The sequence below is a fragment of the Microplitis mediator genome, chromosome 10 (genome assembly GCF_029852145.1).
Source record: "Microplitis mediator isolate UGA2020A chromosome 10, iyMicMedi2.1, whole genome shotgun sequence".
NCBI classification, from domain to species: domain Eukaryota; kingdom Metazoa; phylum Arthropoda; class Insecta; order Hymenoptera; family Braconidae; genus Microplitis; species Microplitis mediator.
In genome coordinates this window covers 7,449,510-7,464,643 of record NC_079978.1, presented here as the reverse complement: position 1 = coordinate 7,464,643, position 15,134 = coordinate 7,449,510, and the positions used below count along the sequence as shown (strand labels likewise).

The 15,134-nt window shown below is 31.3% G+C and overlaps 1 protein-coding gene and 1 long non-coding RNA gene across 3 annotated transcripts; one reads left to right on the top strand and one right to left on the bottom strand.

Annotated features, from left to right (window-relative positions):
- Nucleotides 1–3,412: 3,412 nt before the first annotated feature.
- On the bottom strand, nucleotides 3,413–8,039 carry LOC130676208 (facilitated trehalose transporter Tret1-like). The gene is made up of 2 exons (XM_057482276.1): nucleotides 7,650–8,039; nucleotides 3,413–6,638 (listed from the first exon to the last, which is right to left on the bottom strand). Exons 1-2 carry the CDS (start codon nucleotides 7,798–7,800, stop codon nucleotides 5,296–5,298), a joined length of 1,494 nt encoding a protein of 497 aa, XP_057338259.1. The 5' UTR covers nucleotides 7,801–8,039; the 3' UTR covers nucleotides 3,413–5,295.
- Nucleotides 7,800–14,242, top strand: LOC130676209 (uncharacterized). Of its 2 annotated transcripts, none has more exons than XR_008991396.1 (4): nucleotides 7,800–8,058; nucleotides 10,627–10,747; nucleotides 13,364–13,531; nucleotides 13,624–14,242. It is a non-coding gene; the product is annotated as an uncharacterized LOC130676209 (long non-coding RNA). The 2 variants fall into 2 exon arrangements; XR_008991397.1 differs by lacking the exon at nucleotides 7,800–8,058 and adding an exon at nucleotides 8,526–9,471.
- Nucleotides 14,243–15,134: the final 892 nt, after the last annotated feature.

The window sequence follows — 15,134 nt, the reverse complement described above, 5'->3', positions numbered from 1 at the left end:
ATAGTTTTATTTTATGCACAAGTATAAAATAAAAATAAGCATAAAAAGTGTCTTCGGAAGGGAAACAAAGATGACGTATAAAAAGTTAATAAATAAAATGGAAAAAAAAAAGAAAATAATAAAAATTTGAGCTTTTGTTCTAGGAAAAACATTACGAGCACTCGTGGTGTAGAATGTATATATAGATGAGAGGTAAAACCAAGCAATCGTTCGGAAGAGGACTCTAGCAAGCAAACGACGAGAGACACTGGAGCCATAGACAACACACGGTGGGGCTCATAGAGGTAGTGCGCGTCTGTTACCTTCTCGCTGGGACGTTACGGCAAGCCGATATCTAATACCGCCCGCTGTTGGCGAATCCCAAATGCAGCACAACCCTAAGTGATACACACTTTATTTATTATTATTGCTGTGGAGCCGTATAGCCTCTATCTCTTTGTATATATATGACGATGCCATACGGACATACGGGGACACACCTGAAACGACGAGGCAAAGCAGACTCATCGTAAAAGTTGCCACAAAAATTCCATCTTCTCACTCTTATACTGCTTCTATATGCTTTCCACTTCGGCTTTCATATCCTCCTCAGCCTCCACTTTTCTCTCTTTGTGGATCCTATCGTCCGGTCTCTCTGTACTGTCGCTTTTGGTTTATTAATTTTTTCACAAACACGACTCGGGTCATTGAATTTTTCAGCTAAAAAATATACTCATTACTGTTATATAATTTTATCAAAATTAACATATTTCGTTTTGCCACAAAGTCTACGTTTTATTTTTTTCATACATTAATTAAAAAAAAAACTTTAACGAATTTATGAGAGTATTACTTTTTTAACATTTTAGTAATTAAAACTAGTGTCCGTGTTTGTTAAATGTCAGTGAAATGAATTTTATTTTTGTCATACATTTGTATTTGTACAGTGACATGTTTAATGAAATTTAGACCGACTGATACATTTATAAACTCACGAGAAAATAATTTGACGCGTTATCTTACACCGGAAACTAATCCAAAGACGACCTAATCCAACGTAATCGAGCTTTGACGATCGAGTCGGGTCGCGTACCGTCTCATCGACGCTCGATTCGCGCGAAAAACGAAACGAGAACGTGCTGTGAATTCACAACTTTAGCTTACAAAAATGTACGTGCTAGGGCATGTAGGACGAGGGAGGATGATGCCAAACTCGTATTAGATCTTTTCGTTCGAGGGGTCATCGTGAGCGGCATTACGGTCCAAGTGATGTACGACAGATAAAATCTCTTTTCACTGAATGAGTGAACGTTCAAATAACAATGTAAATTAGTCTAGGGTATTTATAAATTACTAAATTTAGTTTTTTTTTTTTTGTTATTAATGAAAAGAAATTTTAACGTCACATTGAAGTAATAATTTGCATTAAATAAATTATAATTTAAAAGCATAAAATTTTTAACATGACAATAATCCAGTTTTATATATAAATTACATTAAAAATTTGTTTAATTAATTTATATATTCTTATGTGAACAAATACATTTATTTTACATAAAATAACATAAATCATTTTATAGAACTGAAAAAAACAATATTAATTTCTTTGTGGCCATTTATAGTTTTTTTCATCTTCTTCTTTTTATATTTAATTACTTGGTCCTGAAGTAGTGACAGGACGATGATCGCGACGACGACGATGATAGCAAGAATAGTACTGGTGTTCTTATACAGAAGAGAAGAGTAGTGCAGCAATGGTATGGAAGGAGGTATAAAGGTTCAACGAGCATGAGTTGGTTACGCGGTGTAGTGAGGTGTCTGCTGGTTCTTATATTAGCATTTGGTAATAGGCCTGTCACTATTCACTGGCTGTTAGCAATCAAAGCACCCTCGACAACTCTCCAGGGCTCTGAGGTATATTCCCCCGTCGGCCAACCAGACTCAGCCAATTTCTAATTTTTTTTCTTTACATTTTTTTTTTTTATTATTCATTTTTTCTTCTTTTTTTAGTATAATATACACATCAACAGTGTCTTGATTTTAACGTGAAAATCTCCCGGATGCGTTAGAAATTCTCAGTAAAGTTTTGTCAGATACAAAGCGTAAAAAGGGAAAATTCCCATTGCAAACTTTCATTCTCTTATTTCATTATTATTTAACTCTGCTCGAGAGCCTGAATAATTTCCGGGGTGAGATTCATTTTCTCCTGGCATACTTACGGCTTATTTCTTCCTTTCTCTTTCTCTCTCTTTCACTCTTTTAAAATATATTTCCATCTCACTCTTTCACTTGGAGTGCACACCGATTTCTCATATCGGCCGAGAGAAACCCTCGTATAACCACATCGCTACTGTTCTGGCAACCACCCTCGTTGGCAGCTTATTGGGGTAAGTATGTACTTTGTTTAAAATTCTTGCTTTTACACAAGCCAAATTTAGGCCACTATCTTTCCCTCAGCTTTATATACGTCCCTCACACTAGACTTAAAACTTAAACTTTTTACATCATCGTCAACACCCTGACTGATTGGCACAAATACATTAAAATTAAAAGATAATTAATCTTCTTTGCAACAAACATTTTTTTTTTTTAATTTTATTTTATAAGTTTACAGAAGTAGTTCTTATACAATGCAGCAGCTATTTCTGTGTGCCCAGACGCATTATTGAGGGTAAGTAAGTACATAGTTTGCCATGTATTCCTACATCTTATACGGTCAACCAGAGCTAAGCCGGTTGGAGCCGTTATACGAGCCACGAAACGAGCTACTCTTCTATTACTCACATAAATGTAATATGTTTTATGTACAGGTAAATATAATATGAACCAAGTCGGAAAAAAATATAAAAAAATACATCGGCATCCACATGTACACACAAAGTACCCGCACATATACTTGTACCTAAATTAAGGATGTACTCACGAAAATGTCCAATACAAAATAGAACACAGACTAGTATACTGGGTCTGTAAAAATCTCGACAGACATTAAATTTAAACCAGAGATCGTTGGATTGACATCACCGTAACTCTTAAGCCAATAAAATCCGTGATTTGCTGGAGACATTTTCTTTTAAGATCTGCGCCCTCATTTCTTGTTACTTAATTTTTTTTTTATATCATTTCTAAATTAACTCATGGCCGTACTTTATCCCGTTGCGATACTTACTTTTACTGCTGACTAGATTTTTCATCTAATAAAACAAGCTTAACGTATACCATTATCAAGATATATTATAACATTTACTAAGAAATATTTTATTTTATACTTTTTTTTATTTAAATAAAAAAATATTCATTAATTATTTATATTAAATTATGTCTAGTGGTTTCTTTTATTTACATAATTTATTGTACAGATAAAAGTTTATTTTTACATAATATACATTAAATGTAACATCCCGCTAAAACGGGGAAATATCGTTTTAACGTCATCACACTCTCGTTTTTGCAGCTGTTCCTTGATGATTGCCCTCTAGACACTTGGCTCCAAGCCGAGAGTGCAGACAGAACTGATTTAATTGGATACTCCAGTTGTACGTTTGAAGTAGTCCAAAGACTTTCAAGCCATTCCTTGAATAAACGTTCGAAAAGTGCAATAGTTTTTTACTGTTATACTTAAAAATTTTAAATTACTATTAAAAACGTAAAAAAAATCATTTTATCTTGTTACGCAAATCTAATAGATTTAGAATTCATATAATAAAATACAAAATTAACTTATTAAATAACTTAAATTATATTAACAATTTAGGCATTTGTTGTTTATTTAAGTAAATTAATTATACCAGTCAATCTATTGCGAGGGACAGCACAATAAATACAATTATTACATACTTTATCTTTGTTTAGTAACATAAAGAGACGAAACTTGACAATATAGACCCTCGTGATGAAGTTTTCCAGGCCGATGCTTCCAGCATCGCTGATTCTATTGTCTCAGGATGCTCCTCCGGGAGGCCTACTACACTTATACTTTTTTTTGCGCCTTTATTTTTTTCTTCCGTTCCAATTTTTTCTTTTCTCTCGATACATTACGTGATAGAAATATTGTATAGTGCCAAAATGTTATTATCGCACGTGTGAATGCCCGACTGTGAATAAAAACCTTAGCTCATTTGTTCCTGGCAAATTAACAGATTGAAATAAACAACAAACTGCTAATTATTATTATCATTATTTTTTATGTCATATATTTTATCTTATAATTTGATTAAAGTATAGAATGACAGCCCATTCAAATTATTATTTTTAATTTTATTATAAAGCAACTTCCCAAATTTCGTTACTTGTAAATTTACAGTAAAACAAATTTTGAAAAAATTAACATAAAATTGTGTCTTAGAACAAAATCTTACACAAATTTACGTTGTTTTAAAATTATTCATTTGTGTAAAAAAAATAAAACAAAAAAATGTTAATATTCTCTATGGCCGGTTCTAAAACTGTTACACATTCAAATGTTATCTGCGACACACATAAAGTGTTAATTCAACATCTTTTTTGTGTTATTTTGATACTGATCAAAATTTATGTACACAAAAACTTAACAAGTGATTACGGTAAATTCAACACTTTGTGTTACTTTAAAGAATTAACACTCGCTCTATGTTACAGTCACATTTTGAAAGTGTTAACACTTGTTTGGAAAGTAACACTGAATAAATGTTACTTTTTTGTTTTAATTAACATTTTCGTGTGTTAAAAATGAACTGATCAAACAACGCAAAAGTAGTATGTTAAATTAACACACAAAAATGTTAAATAAACGTAAAATTTTTAAGTCTTTTTTTTTTTACCCCAATACGAAAAAATTTTTAATGTGTAATTTTTGAAAACCAGTTCAAATTTTATTTTTAACGTTACATTGAAAAAAATAAAAATTTGTCTGAAAAATATAAAATTATTAAAAATATTTTCTGATAGTTTTTTTTAATAATCTGCAAATGGAAGTCAACTAAATAAGAATTGTAAATATTTTTTATTCAGTAGCATTGAAGTGGCTTTCAAATTTTTTTGAAATGAATTTTCTTGTTTCCAACTCTCTTGCATATTTAAATAAAAATATTAGCAAAAATATTTATCTAACAAGTTACTTAAAATAATTATTTTTCCTTCACAGGAAAATGTTATTAAAAATATTTTTTAAAATAAAAACTACCATCAGATTCAATACCAACAATAGAAGTCTAGAACTCTTACAACAACAACATCAATAATAATAACAATAAAAAAAGTAGTATTCAGAAATTTCTCTGAAAAATTATCACAGTTAATTTTACAAAAATGTCCTCACATTAAATATGTATTTTATCTTTAATGTTTGATCGTAAAAATTTTTTGTGGATTTAACTCCCGCTGGATCTCTTCCAATGACTTTCCTTTCGTCTCAGGCGTAATAAAATAGACAAAGAGAGTGCCTAGAGTACAACAGATGGCAAATATCCAGAATGTCCAATGGATTCCAAGTGCACTGTTCATTGCTTGAAAACTAAGACCAACTAGTGTAGCAAAGACAGCACCGACTAAGATACCACTCGCTACAGCAGTCCCTTTAACATTTGTAGGAAATAATTCACCCAGAAGTACGTACGGGAGTGTACCAATTCCAAATACTTCCATCACGTCGTACGCAATCAGAGCAGCGATCGGTAACCAAGTAATCGATGAAACGTCCATGTGTACACTATATTTAAGATAAAAGAAGATACCAACGGCAATCAGGGCAATTGATGATGACAGACCAGAGACGAGCATCAAGATTCTTCTACCAAGACGATCAACAAGAGCTGCGGCAAGGATTCCGGCCACAAGTTGGAAGACACCGAGAATAACAACTGCCTGTGCTGCTGGTAGAGTTGAGCCACTTTGAGCAAAAATCTCTTGAGTATAGGCCACTACAACTATATGTCCTGAGAATTGTTGAGTCGCCTTAAGTCCTAATAGTATCAACAATGCCCGTCTATTACCACGAGTTCTCACTAATTCCACCAATAAATTTTTCTTTGACCTCTTGCCTTCCTCGACGGCACTTCTCATCACTTCAATATCCTCCCTCACACTTTCAGCATTTTTTAATCTTCTAAGTACCATCAAACTTTTTTCAGCTTCAGGTACTCGATTTTTAATTAAATAAAAGTACGGTGTTTCTGGCATAAATATAAACACAACAATAAATAAAAATGGTATTGATAATGAAATAAGATTTAATTTCCCGTATGGAAAATAAGCACCAAGTGTTGTGACAAATAGGGTACCAATATTCGTTGACATTTTTAAAAATGTACCCAATGCACCGCGTATATTTTTATCCGCTATTTCAGCAAGATAAATTACTGTGACATTATAAATACCACCATGTCCAATACCAGCAATTAACCGAGCTGCGTACAGCATTTCAACGTTTGTAGCAAAGATAATGAGACACCAACCAACAAGCTGTGGCGCTGCTAGTATTAATAGTGAATATTTTCGTCCAAGTCGATCAATGCACAGGGGACTTATTAGTGAACCGATTATTGCACCAATTGTATACAAGGTAACCACCCACGCACCTTGACTCTTGGTTATCGAGCCTTCGATACTCGGATCCGTCAGATGAGGCAAAGCTGGAGAAGTCCACCCGAGGTGACCTCCACAAGCTATAACTGCCAGGCAAGCTAAAATGTCAAACAATATAATTGTTATTGAAATGTGATAATTATCATAAATTACTAAATTGTACAATACTTGATAAATTTATATACAAAAATATATTTTTTTCTTACCATCATCTATTGACTTTGTTAATTTTTTTATTTTCGTTTTATTTGTCTCTTTTTTACGTTTAATTAACTAAAAACTATTAAGTAATTATTCAATTTATTAATTACGAACATGCATAGCAGTAATAACATTCTCTCGAAAAATAAAACCATTCAGTAATTAGGTTTTTCATCTAATTTAATTTACCATGTTGACACTCTGAATCAATTTACTTATATTATTACCAACAACAAAAACTATATATATACGCTTGATGCTCACGTAACATTTTCCATGAACAAATGTCTCTTGGCTTTACCTCTCGCTTAAACTAATTTTTGAATTATGCAATAAAATAAAACCAACTAATTTATATTAAATTAAACAAAACGAAAAACGCTCCTGTTTCTTTGTCAACAATTTTTATTTTTTTTAATTTTTAAAAGTTCCATTAGAGTTATCGCAATATTTTCCTCAAACAATTATAATAATTACAGTCTAAATATATATAACGCTCAAAATAAGTTAGTAGATTGCAATATACATTACTATATATTTGAATATTCGTATTATTTCAATGTTTTTATTACATATGAACCTATAATCATGAATTTAAATCATCTAATGATTTATCTTGTATACTTGAATCGATTGTAATTATACCTCGTTACGGTTGCAGTTTACGTGTAAACTAAATAAATAATTCTTTATACTACGTATAATATACACAATAAAAAAAATAAACTTATTGTTATTAATTTTTTTTTCATTTCAAATGTATATAAGAATAATTAACAAAGTCAACTTTTGTCATGATTATTATGTTAGAAGTGCACTTGAAAATTATATGCTACTGCATATTTGCAATAATGACAATCGATATGAATTTGTTTTTTTAACATATATTTACTAGTCACATATCTTACCGCTAATTGCTGCGATAAATTGTAACCACTGACTACCTTGTTCAGGTCTGAACTGTTGTTGGCTTTCAATTTCTTTATTATTATCTTTTGCCACAGAATTATCAATTTCAACCCCACGTCCAAAGTGTAAAAAAAATTTTTTAAAACGCATTTTTAATAAACGTAATTAAATAAATAAATAAATAAAATAATTAAACAATCATTTTTTTTAATTAACTTTTTTTAAATGACTAACGACCAGTAACTTGCAACTTTGAAAAATATATTCAGTGACTTAAATATTACAAGTGTCGCTTTGAAGTGATAAAATTCAAGTTCCAAGAAAACAATATTTACAAACAAAGTCCAATATTAATTATTATTTTTTTTTTTTACCACGACAAGCGACACGTGGTGTTCCAAACTGAAGGTACTGACGATAGAACTTGTACATTTAAAGCCAATTGAGTGATAGGCGAGTATGGTGGGGCCCAATACAGAGACCCGTATAATACACACCACAACTTCCTCTTATGCACTCCCTCTTTTTTTTTTTTATTCACATGGTCTGCATGCCTACACTACTGACCACCAGCTAAAAAATAAAATAAACCAAACCGAACAATAAACAGTAAAGTAAAGTTGTCTTGTATTGTCTTGTCTTGTCTTAAGCTGACAACCAGCAATTCATGGACACAGCCAATTACAATGCCACGCACAGAGTTCTTTTACTTTTTTACTTTAACATTTATTCTCAATTTAAATACACACACATATATATATCTACAATATACAAACTCGCGTCATCGTTCCGCGTCTTAATCCATGTCCTCCGATTTCCTCCATCTACTTCCGAATTCCCCGAGACTTTTTTTTATTTTTATTCACTCGTCGTTAAACGATGTCGTTAGGAAGCTATTTTAAATAGTCATTCTCACAATTGCTCCTTATAATTCGATGACAATAACAATTTAATTACAAATAAAAAAAAAAAAAAGTAAATTCTTGTTGAGAACAAATTATTGTTTTCATACTGTCATTTTTTTTTAAAACCCTACATTGTAAAAAGAGTGTTGTTAAGAATGGACTCAATTTAACACCGCGCAGTGTCAAAGTGAAATAACGCCAGTGTAGGCGGTGTAATTTGGCGGTGTTAAATCAGTGTAAAAAAAAAAATCCACGTATAGCAATTAGAAAAAAAATGTATTACATATATAAAAAAACCAAAATTTAATGAATATTATCGGGAGGAAATTTCAATTTTGTTTTGTACTCATTCAAATAATTATTTATGTTATACGTAATTTATTTAACAATTACACAATTTTACGCCCACCATTTCAATCACCAATAATTTAATTAATTAATAAAAATACTGTTTAACTGTAGGGGTCGAGTAATTAAAAAATTCACAAAGTCAAATATTTTAACTCCGGTAAAGAATATTTCCACTGGCGTGGCGGCGATGTTATTTTACCACCGCTTTCGGTGTTAAAATTTAACACCGAAAATTTTCACACCTAAATCGCTTGGACTTACCCCGGTTTTTTACAGTATAGTAAACAAATGAAAGGGTAGAAATATGATTTAAATCTATAATATTTTTCAAATAAAACTTGAAATGTAGAATAAAAAAAATAAAAATAATTTAATGTCTACTGACATGAGTATCAAGATATAAAATATAATTATATAATTATTGTGATATTAAAATGATTCGATCGAGTTGTTAAGGTTGTTTATTTTGTCGAGTCTCACAAAGCGTAATTGTTAATGAATCGTATACGATCGAGTCATTATGTCAGAGAAACATTCCAACATGTCGTCGACAGTAAATACAAACGTAAGTTTTATATGTCCGGATACCTTTGCTTCTTCATGTCACAGTGCCTATGTAATTAAAATTTAACGTAATTATAAAATTTTAATAACTTAATATACAAATTGAGTTTAAACTCGTGTTATTACTTACACACAAAAAAAAAAATTCTCGACTGAAGGTAAATATTCTTGATTCAAGAAAATTTTTTTGGAGACCTAAATTGTCTCAGATAAAGTAGAAATCTTCTCCAACCAAGACGAATTCTCTTGGCTCAAGAAAATCTTGACTTGGTTCCCGAAAACGTTTGTCTTCAAAAATATTTTCTTGACTCAAGATATCTGTTTTTTCTGTGTAGGAAAATTAATTTCATTATCAACTTTATTGCATAATAAATATAAATTCTTAATAAATTATCTCATTAATAATTTTATTATCCACTAATTGGCATAAATATAAATTATGGAATTTTTATTATTGTTTTTTTTTTTTTTTTTTTTTTTTTGTATATTATCATTATAAAATTACTTGCTTACGTTAAAACTTGAGGGTCAACCAAAGATATTATTTAAATTCTTCACACGTCAGTGATAATTCCACAGATTGCAACATTCTTTAGACAAACTACTGAGATAAAAATTAAAATGACTTATATGATAATTAATATACATGTTCCTATATTCTGGGTGATGCATAACAAGTTCACAGGCCGCTTCATGGTGATTTTATCCGCCAGACAAGATGAATAGTTATGCAATTAATATAATTCCAGTAAGACATACACAATAATATTAACATTCCTCGGTAGATCGCTAAAGATTGCCAATCGTTTATTCTATCAAACAAGACAGAGTGAGAGACAGTAAAAAAAGACAGATGATATATATATATATATATATATATATATATATATATATATATATATATATATATAAGTTAAGGCAATTATCTCAGACTTATTTTCCTTCTAAATTAGATACTTCCTCTTCTCTTTCCTCGAATATATCAACACATGCTATCATACACTTAATAATATTATTAAATAAATGATCCAATATCTTTTATAAATTAATCTTATTAAAGTGAATTATTTTTTTAATCATAAATACTCATTAATAACTGTCAAAAAAAATTTCTGCTTCATCGATTATTAGAAAAAAAATTTTTTTTTATTTTCAGATATCAGTGAAATAATTGTACAAAATTTATATGCACACCGGTGACTAGAGGTATTTTAAGTGTATATAAAAACATGAAAAAAAAACCCATGGGAGAGAGGTCATCGTAACCAAAGTACTAAGTGAGTGTATATTTATCTTGCGTTTGACAAACAATTTAGTCTGTAATCCCAAGCAACATTTATACCAAAGTACCAAGGCCATTATTAATCAATGGTACAAATAGTTTTTTTTAGACCCATTATTATTCAATTAAGCGTTATTAGTATAAATTTTTTTCCTTATCATCTCAAAGACTCATTATCCCATTAAAATGGTATATGGCCATTAAACAATCTATATAAATGATTTTTCAGAGATTTCTCCCTCATAAAATAGTCTTGTGATATTCATCTTTCTTGATCCTTTCTTTATTTCATTCTTTCTCTTATTCTCTCCTTTGGTATCATTATATTTTCTCACTCTTACTCCCTCAGTTTTCTATACTATGACTGAAGGCTTTGAGTTTCTATTCGGTACGCGTGCTCAAGATACTGCCTTGCACTTTAAATAAATGAAGGCCACAAGTCAGTAGGGGGGCAGGCGTGAAGACGACTTCGCCCTGCAAGCTTGCAAGACGCCAATGCGCGCTGCAAGCTCGACTTACCCAACCAATCCGATACCCGACCAAGTCCACGTTGTAGTATAAAGGGGTGGCATGCCACGATCACGTGAACCCACTCCACCACGCCCACTCTTGTACTTCCACCACAATTTACCGCCAATCTTCATACAATATATATATATATATACACGTATGGACATGTTACATACGGATCTTCAAAACCCGCAGTCATCTTATTTGATTTTTTTTTAATCACTGTTATTATTTAAAATAACTTGTAGATAAATAATCTCAATAATTAATTAATTAATTATTAATAGTTTAGTAAACTGTATTAAAAGTTTTTAATCTGGTTCAAGATCAAATGAATACCGCAACTGCGTAGCCGGGTTGCAAGAGCACATAAACGAGTCTATCCGCCACAACAACGAGCACAGACCGGCAAAATTTTCTGGTCACGTGACTGCGAACCGGCGTAGAGTTTGAATCCTACCAAAAAAAGATTCTCTATATAAAATGTCCGTCAACTTCGGACTTTTTCGTTTTTGACGACAACTTATATACAATCTGCTATACAATTTGACGTAAATTTACTACCCGAATTAGAATACAAATTCACTTCAAAAGCTGACTAGAAAATACTTTTTAGGCAGTTTTACATCAATTTATTGTTAATTTGACTTGTAAAGTATATTTTTACCCTCAAATTGTAGACATTTTTATGTATAAATTTGCTTACCTTCTGAAATAGTAAAAATGAACATTACCGATTTTTTTTTTCTAGTGAAAAGTTACTCTGATACCCTTGTTATGTCCTGGGAGGTTATTAGGATCGGAGCTGACGCCACCTCCTGGACAGTGGGCAGTTCGTTGTCATTCGGGACCAATTTTGAATTTGAAAACAGTGATAAATTTATTGTCGACTATGATTATTATTATTATTATTATTATTATTTAATGAAATTATGAAGTTATGGATAAGGATACTATAGAACAAGGGTCTATTCATGATTTTTATGCGTGTGTTTTATTTAGGTTTCTTATAATAAGTTTCTTATAATAAAAATATATAATTTAATAAGTATGTGCCACGACGATTTTTTATTTAAACTATTGACTAAATACTGATAAGACGCAATAAGTGTTGTAAGATATTAATATATAATTTCAAATGAAATTTAAATACGAGCCTATTTATGGATCTCAAGTTCACTAATTAATTAAGAGTCGGAGGCACCTGAGTCCACTGAGGACATAACAACTTGGCTATCAGGGAATTTGAATTCTAGTTCGGGTAGTAAATTTACGTCAAATTGTATAGCAGATTGTATATAAGTTGTCGTCAAAAACGAAAAAGTCCGAAGTTGACGGACATTTTATATAGAGAATCTTTTTTTGGTAGGATTCAAACTCTACGCCGGTTCGCAGTCACGTGACCAGAAAATCTTGCCGGTCTGTGCTCGTTGTTGTGGCGGATAACTCGCTTATGTGCTCTTGCAACTCGGCTACGCAGTTGCGGTATTCATTTGATCTTGAACCAGATTAAAAACTTTTAATACAGTTTACTAAACTATTAATAATTAATTAATTAATTATTGAGATTGTTTATCTACTAGTTATTTTAAATAATAACAGTGGTTAAAAAAAAATCAAATGATGGCTGCAGATTTTAAAGATCCGTATCTAACATGTCCACTGGACGAGGTCTACAGGATTCGGAAAAGTAATATGCAGTACCATTTATGTAAATGCTTGAAGAATCATAAATTGACGGACAAGATAAAATGTTCGTTTAATCCATTGCATATTATTTATCCAAATGAAATGGCGGTAAGATGATATCTTATTTATTTCCTTTGTTCTTCTTTTTTTTTTTTTTTACATCTATTTTTTTTTATCGGTTGCGTCTATTAAAATTCATAAAATTTTATTCTGTAATCAGCCGACACTTGAGAAGATTTTTATTTTTAAATAAATGAAATATTAAAATATTAATATGCAAATTTATTAACAATTTTTTTTTTTTCAAATGCCATTTGTTAACAAAAACTTTAAAATTAGCAAGCGTCTGATTATTTTTAGTTTCGTAATTATATTTTAATTTCCATGTATTCATTTATTCTTTTCGTTTCAGCATCAGCATCAGCATCACATGACTGTTTGTGAAAGCAACGCAAGTGTTGATTTGCAATTGTATGATAGAAATGATAGAAAGTGTTTCTCGGGAATAATATCTGAACAAGATGCAATGGTTCAACTCGAAGCAGCTCTCGGTACGTCAAGTAATGAAGTTGAAAACAACGTAAGTATAATTGTTGTTAGAAAATTATTTGGTATAAATAATATGGTTTATTAAGAGTACTTATTTGATTTCTTTTATATTTTATGGTACAGCCCGCAAGACCAGATGATCCACAGAAGTTGCAAGAACTTGAACCGAATCGCAGCCAAAGAAATGAATATCAAGAGCAAGGAAAAATATTTACTAATGGACATGTCCCGCTGGCCAATGAGAAGAATAAAACTATCGATAAAGCCGGTTATGATTCTGTAAAGGCGAAGCTGGATGATCCCGCGTTCCGGACTCTGAACTGTGAATCAAAAGAAAAAAAAAATTTTTTTCTTTGGTATTCTCAGTAGAGTTTACCTACAGTTTCAACCCATGTAACACAAATATTACTACGGGTATCAGTCGAAGGCATTAGTCATCATACAAAATGTTCTAACCCCCTAGACTGATATACTCAAACCATAGTAATATTTTTGGGTTGGATTATAATATAGGTCCGGCAATGTTCTAGAGATGAATTGCTGGACACGGAAGTGGGGTCACACCTGCGTAGCCAAACTGTCAAACAGTCCTCAGTAGAGGCGCTGTTTTTTAGTGTTTAAGTTTGAGTCAATATATATCATACTATTCAAATTACATGTTGCTTAAAAAATTTTTTTTAATTCCATAAAATTATAAAGTAAAAATATAATTACATATTAAGGAAATAAATCAGTGAATACATCGGCGTCAAACCGTCTCGTACTTTTACTACTGCAAGTAGAAAAATAAAAAAAATATAAATTAACTGTAGGCGCGTGACTTAATTCCGTAAGTAGTAACAGACCAAGTGGAACGAACACAATTGAACACAAACAAATAGCTTGTATTAGCAGCAGTAACCGTTTACAAGACTAAACTAATTGTTTTCCAGTCTATGATACAACATACAATACAATAGATTTAAACATATACATATATATTTACATGCATAGTATATACAGATAGACAGGTATAAATAGTAAGTTAAATAGTTTTATATAGAGGTAGACAGGATCACGAGCATTTATACTGATACGATGTTCAACAGTTTAATTTTTTTTTTCATTCCTCGAATAGAAACTCGGCAGCTCGTCGTTCCTCCACCACATCGATGAGTCATAAAATAAAGTTAATGGAGCGAGTACGTTTCAATAGCCGATATAAACGCACGATCGTTTCGACCTCTTTGAATATGGGATAAGCTAGAGGATGAGAATGCGGGGGTGGTTAGGTGGGGTAGTGATCGTGGTGGTGGTTACATCTCTTTTTATTTGATACATATACTGACACCTGTTGTGCATAACTGACACTGTACTGCATAACTGAAAATGTATGAAGAACCGGTGAAAAACCCTTAGTCAAGTGGTTTTCTTCTTAGCCAACCACCAGCGAAACCGCGTGCAAACTTAAAACTTATGTACTTTTATCTTATTGTTTTTATTTTTATTTTACTCTTGCATGCATATATATATTATGTGATAGGATAAAATTAAGTGAGTGCGCACGTATTTTAACTATACGTTATGAATGCGTAATGTTCTAGTTTTGACAACCTGAGTACACACGCAACTATTCGTGACGTGAAAATCCAACG

Excerpts from the sequence above, each read along its gene's own strand:
- LOC130676208 (XM_057482276.1), bottom strand. The coding sequence starts at position 7,800 with ATGCGTTTTAAAAAATTTTTTTTACACTTTGGACGTGGGGTTGAAATT. Across the intron at positions 6,639-7,649 it reads ATTTATCGCAGCAATTAGCG|CTTGCCTGGCAGTTATAGCT; the intron begins GTAAGATATGTG and ends TTGACATTTTAG.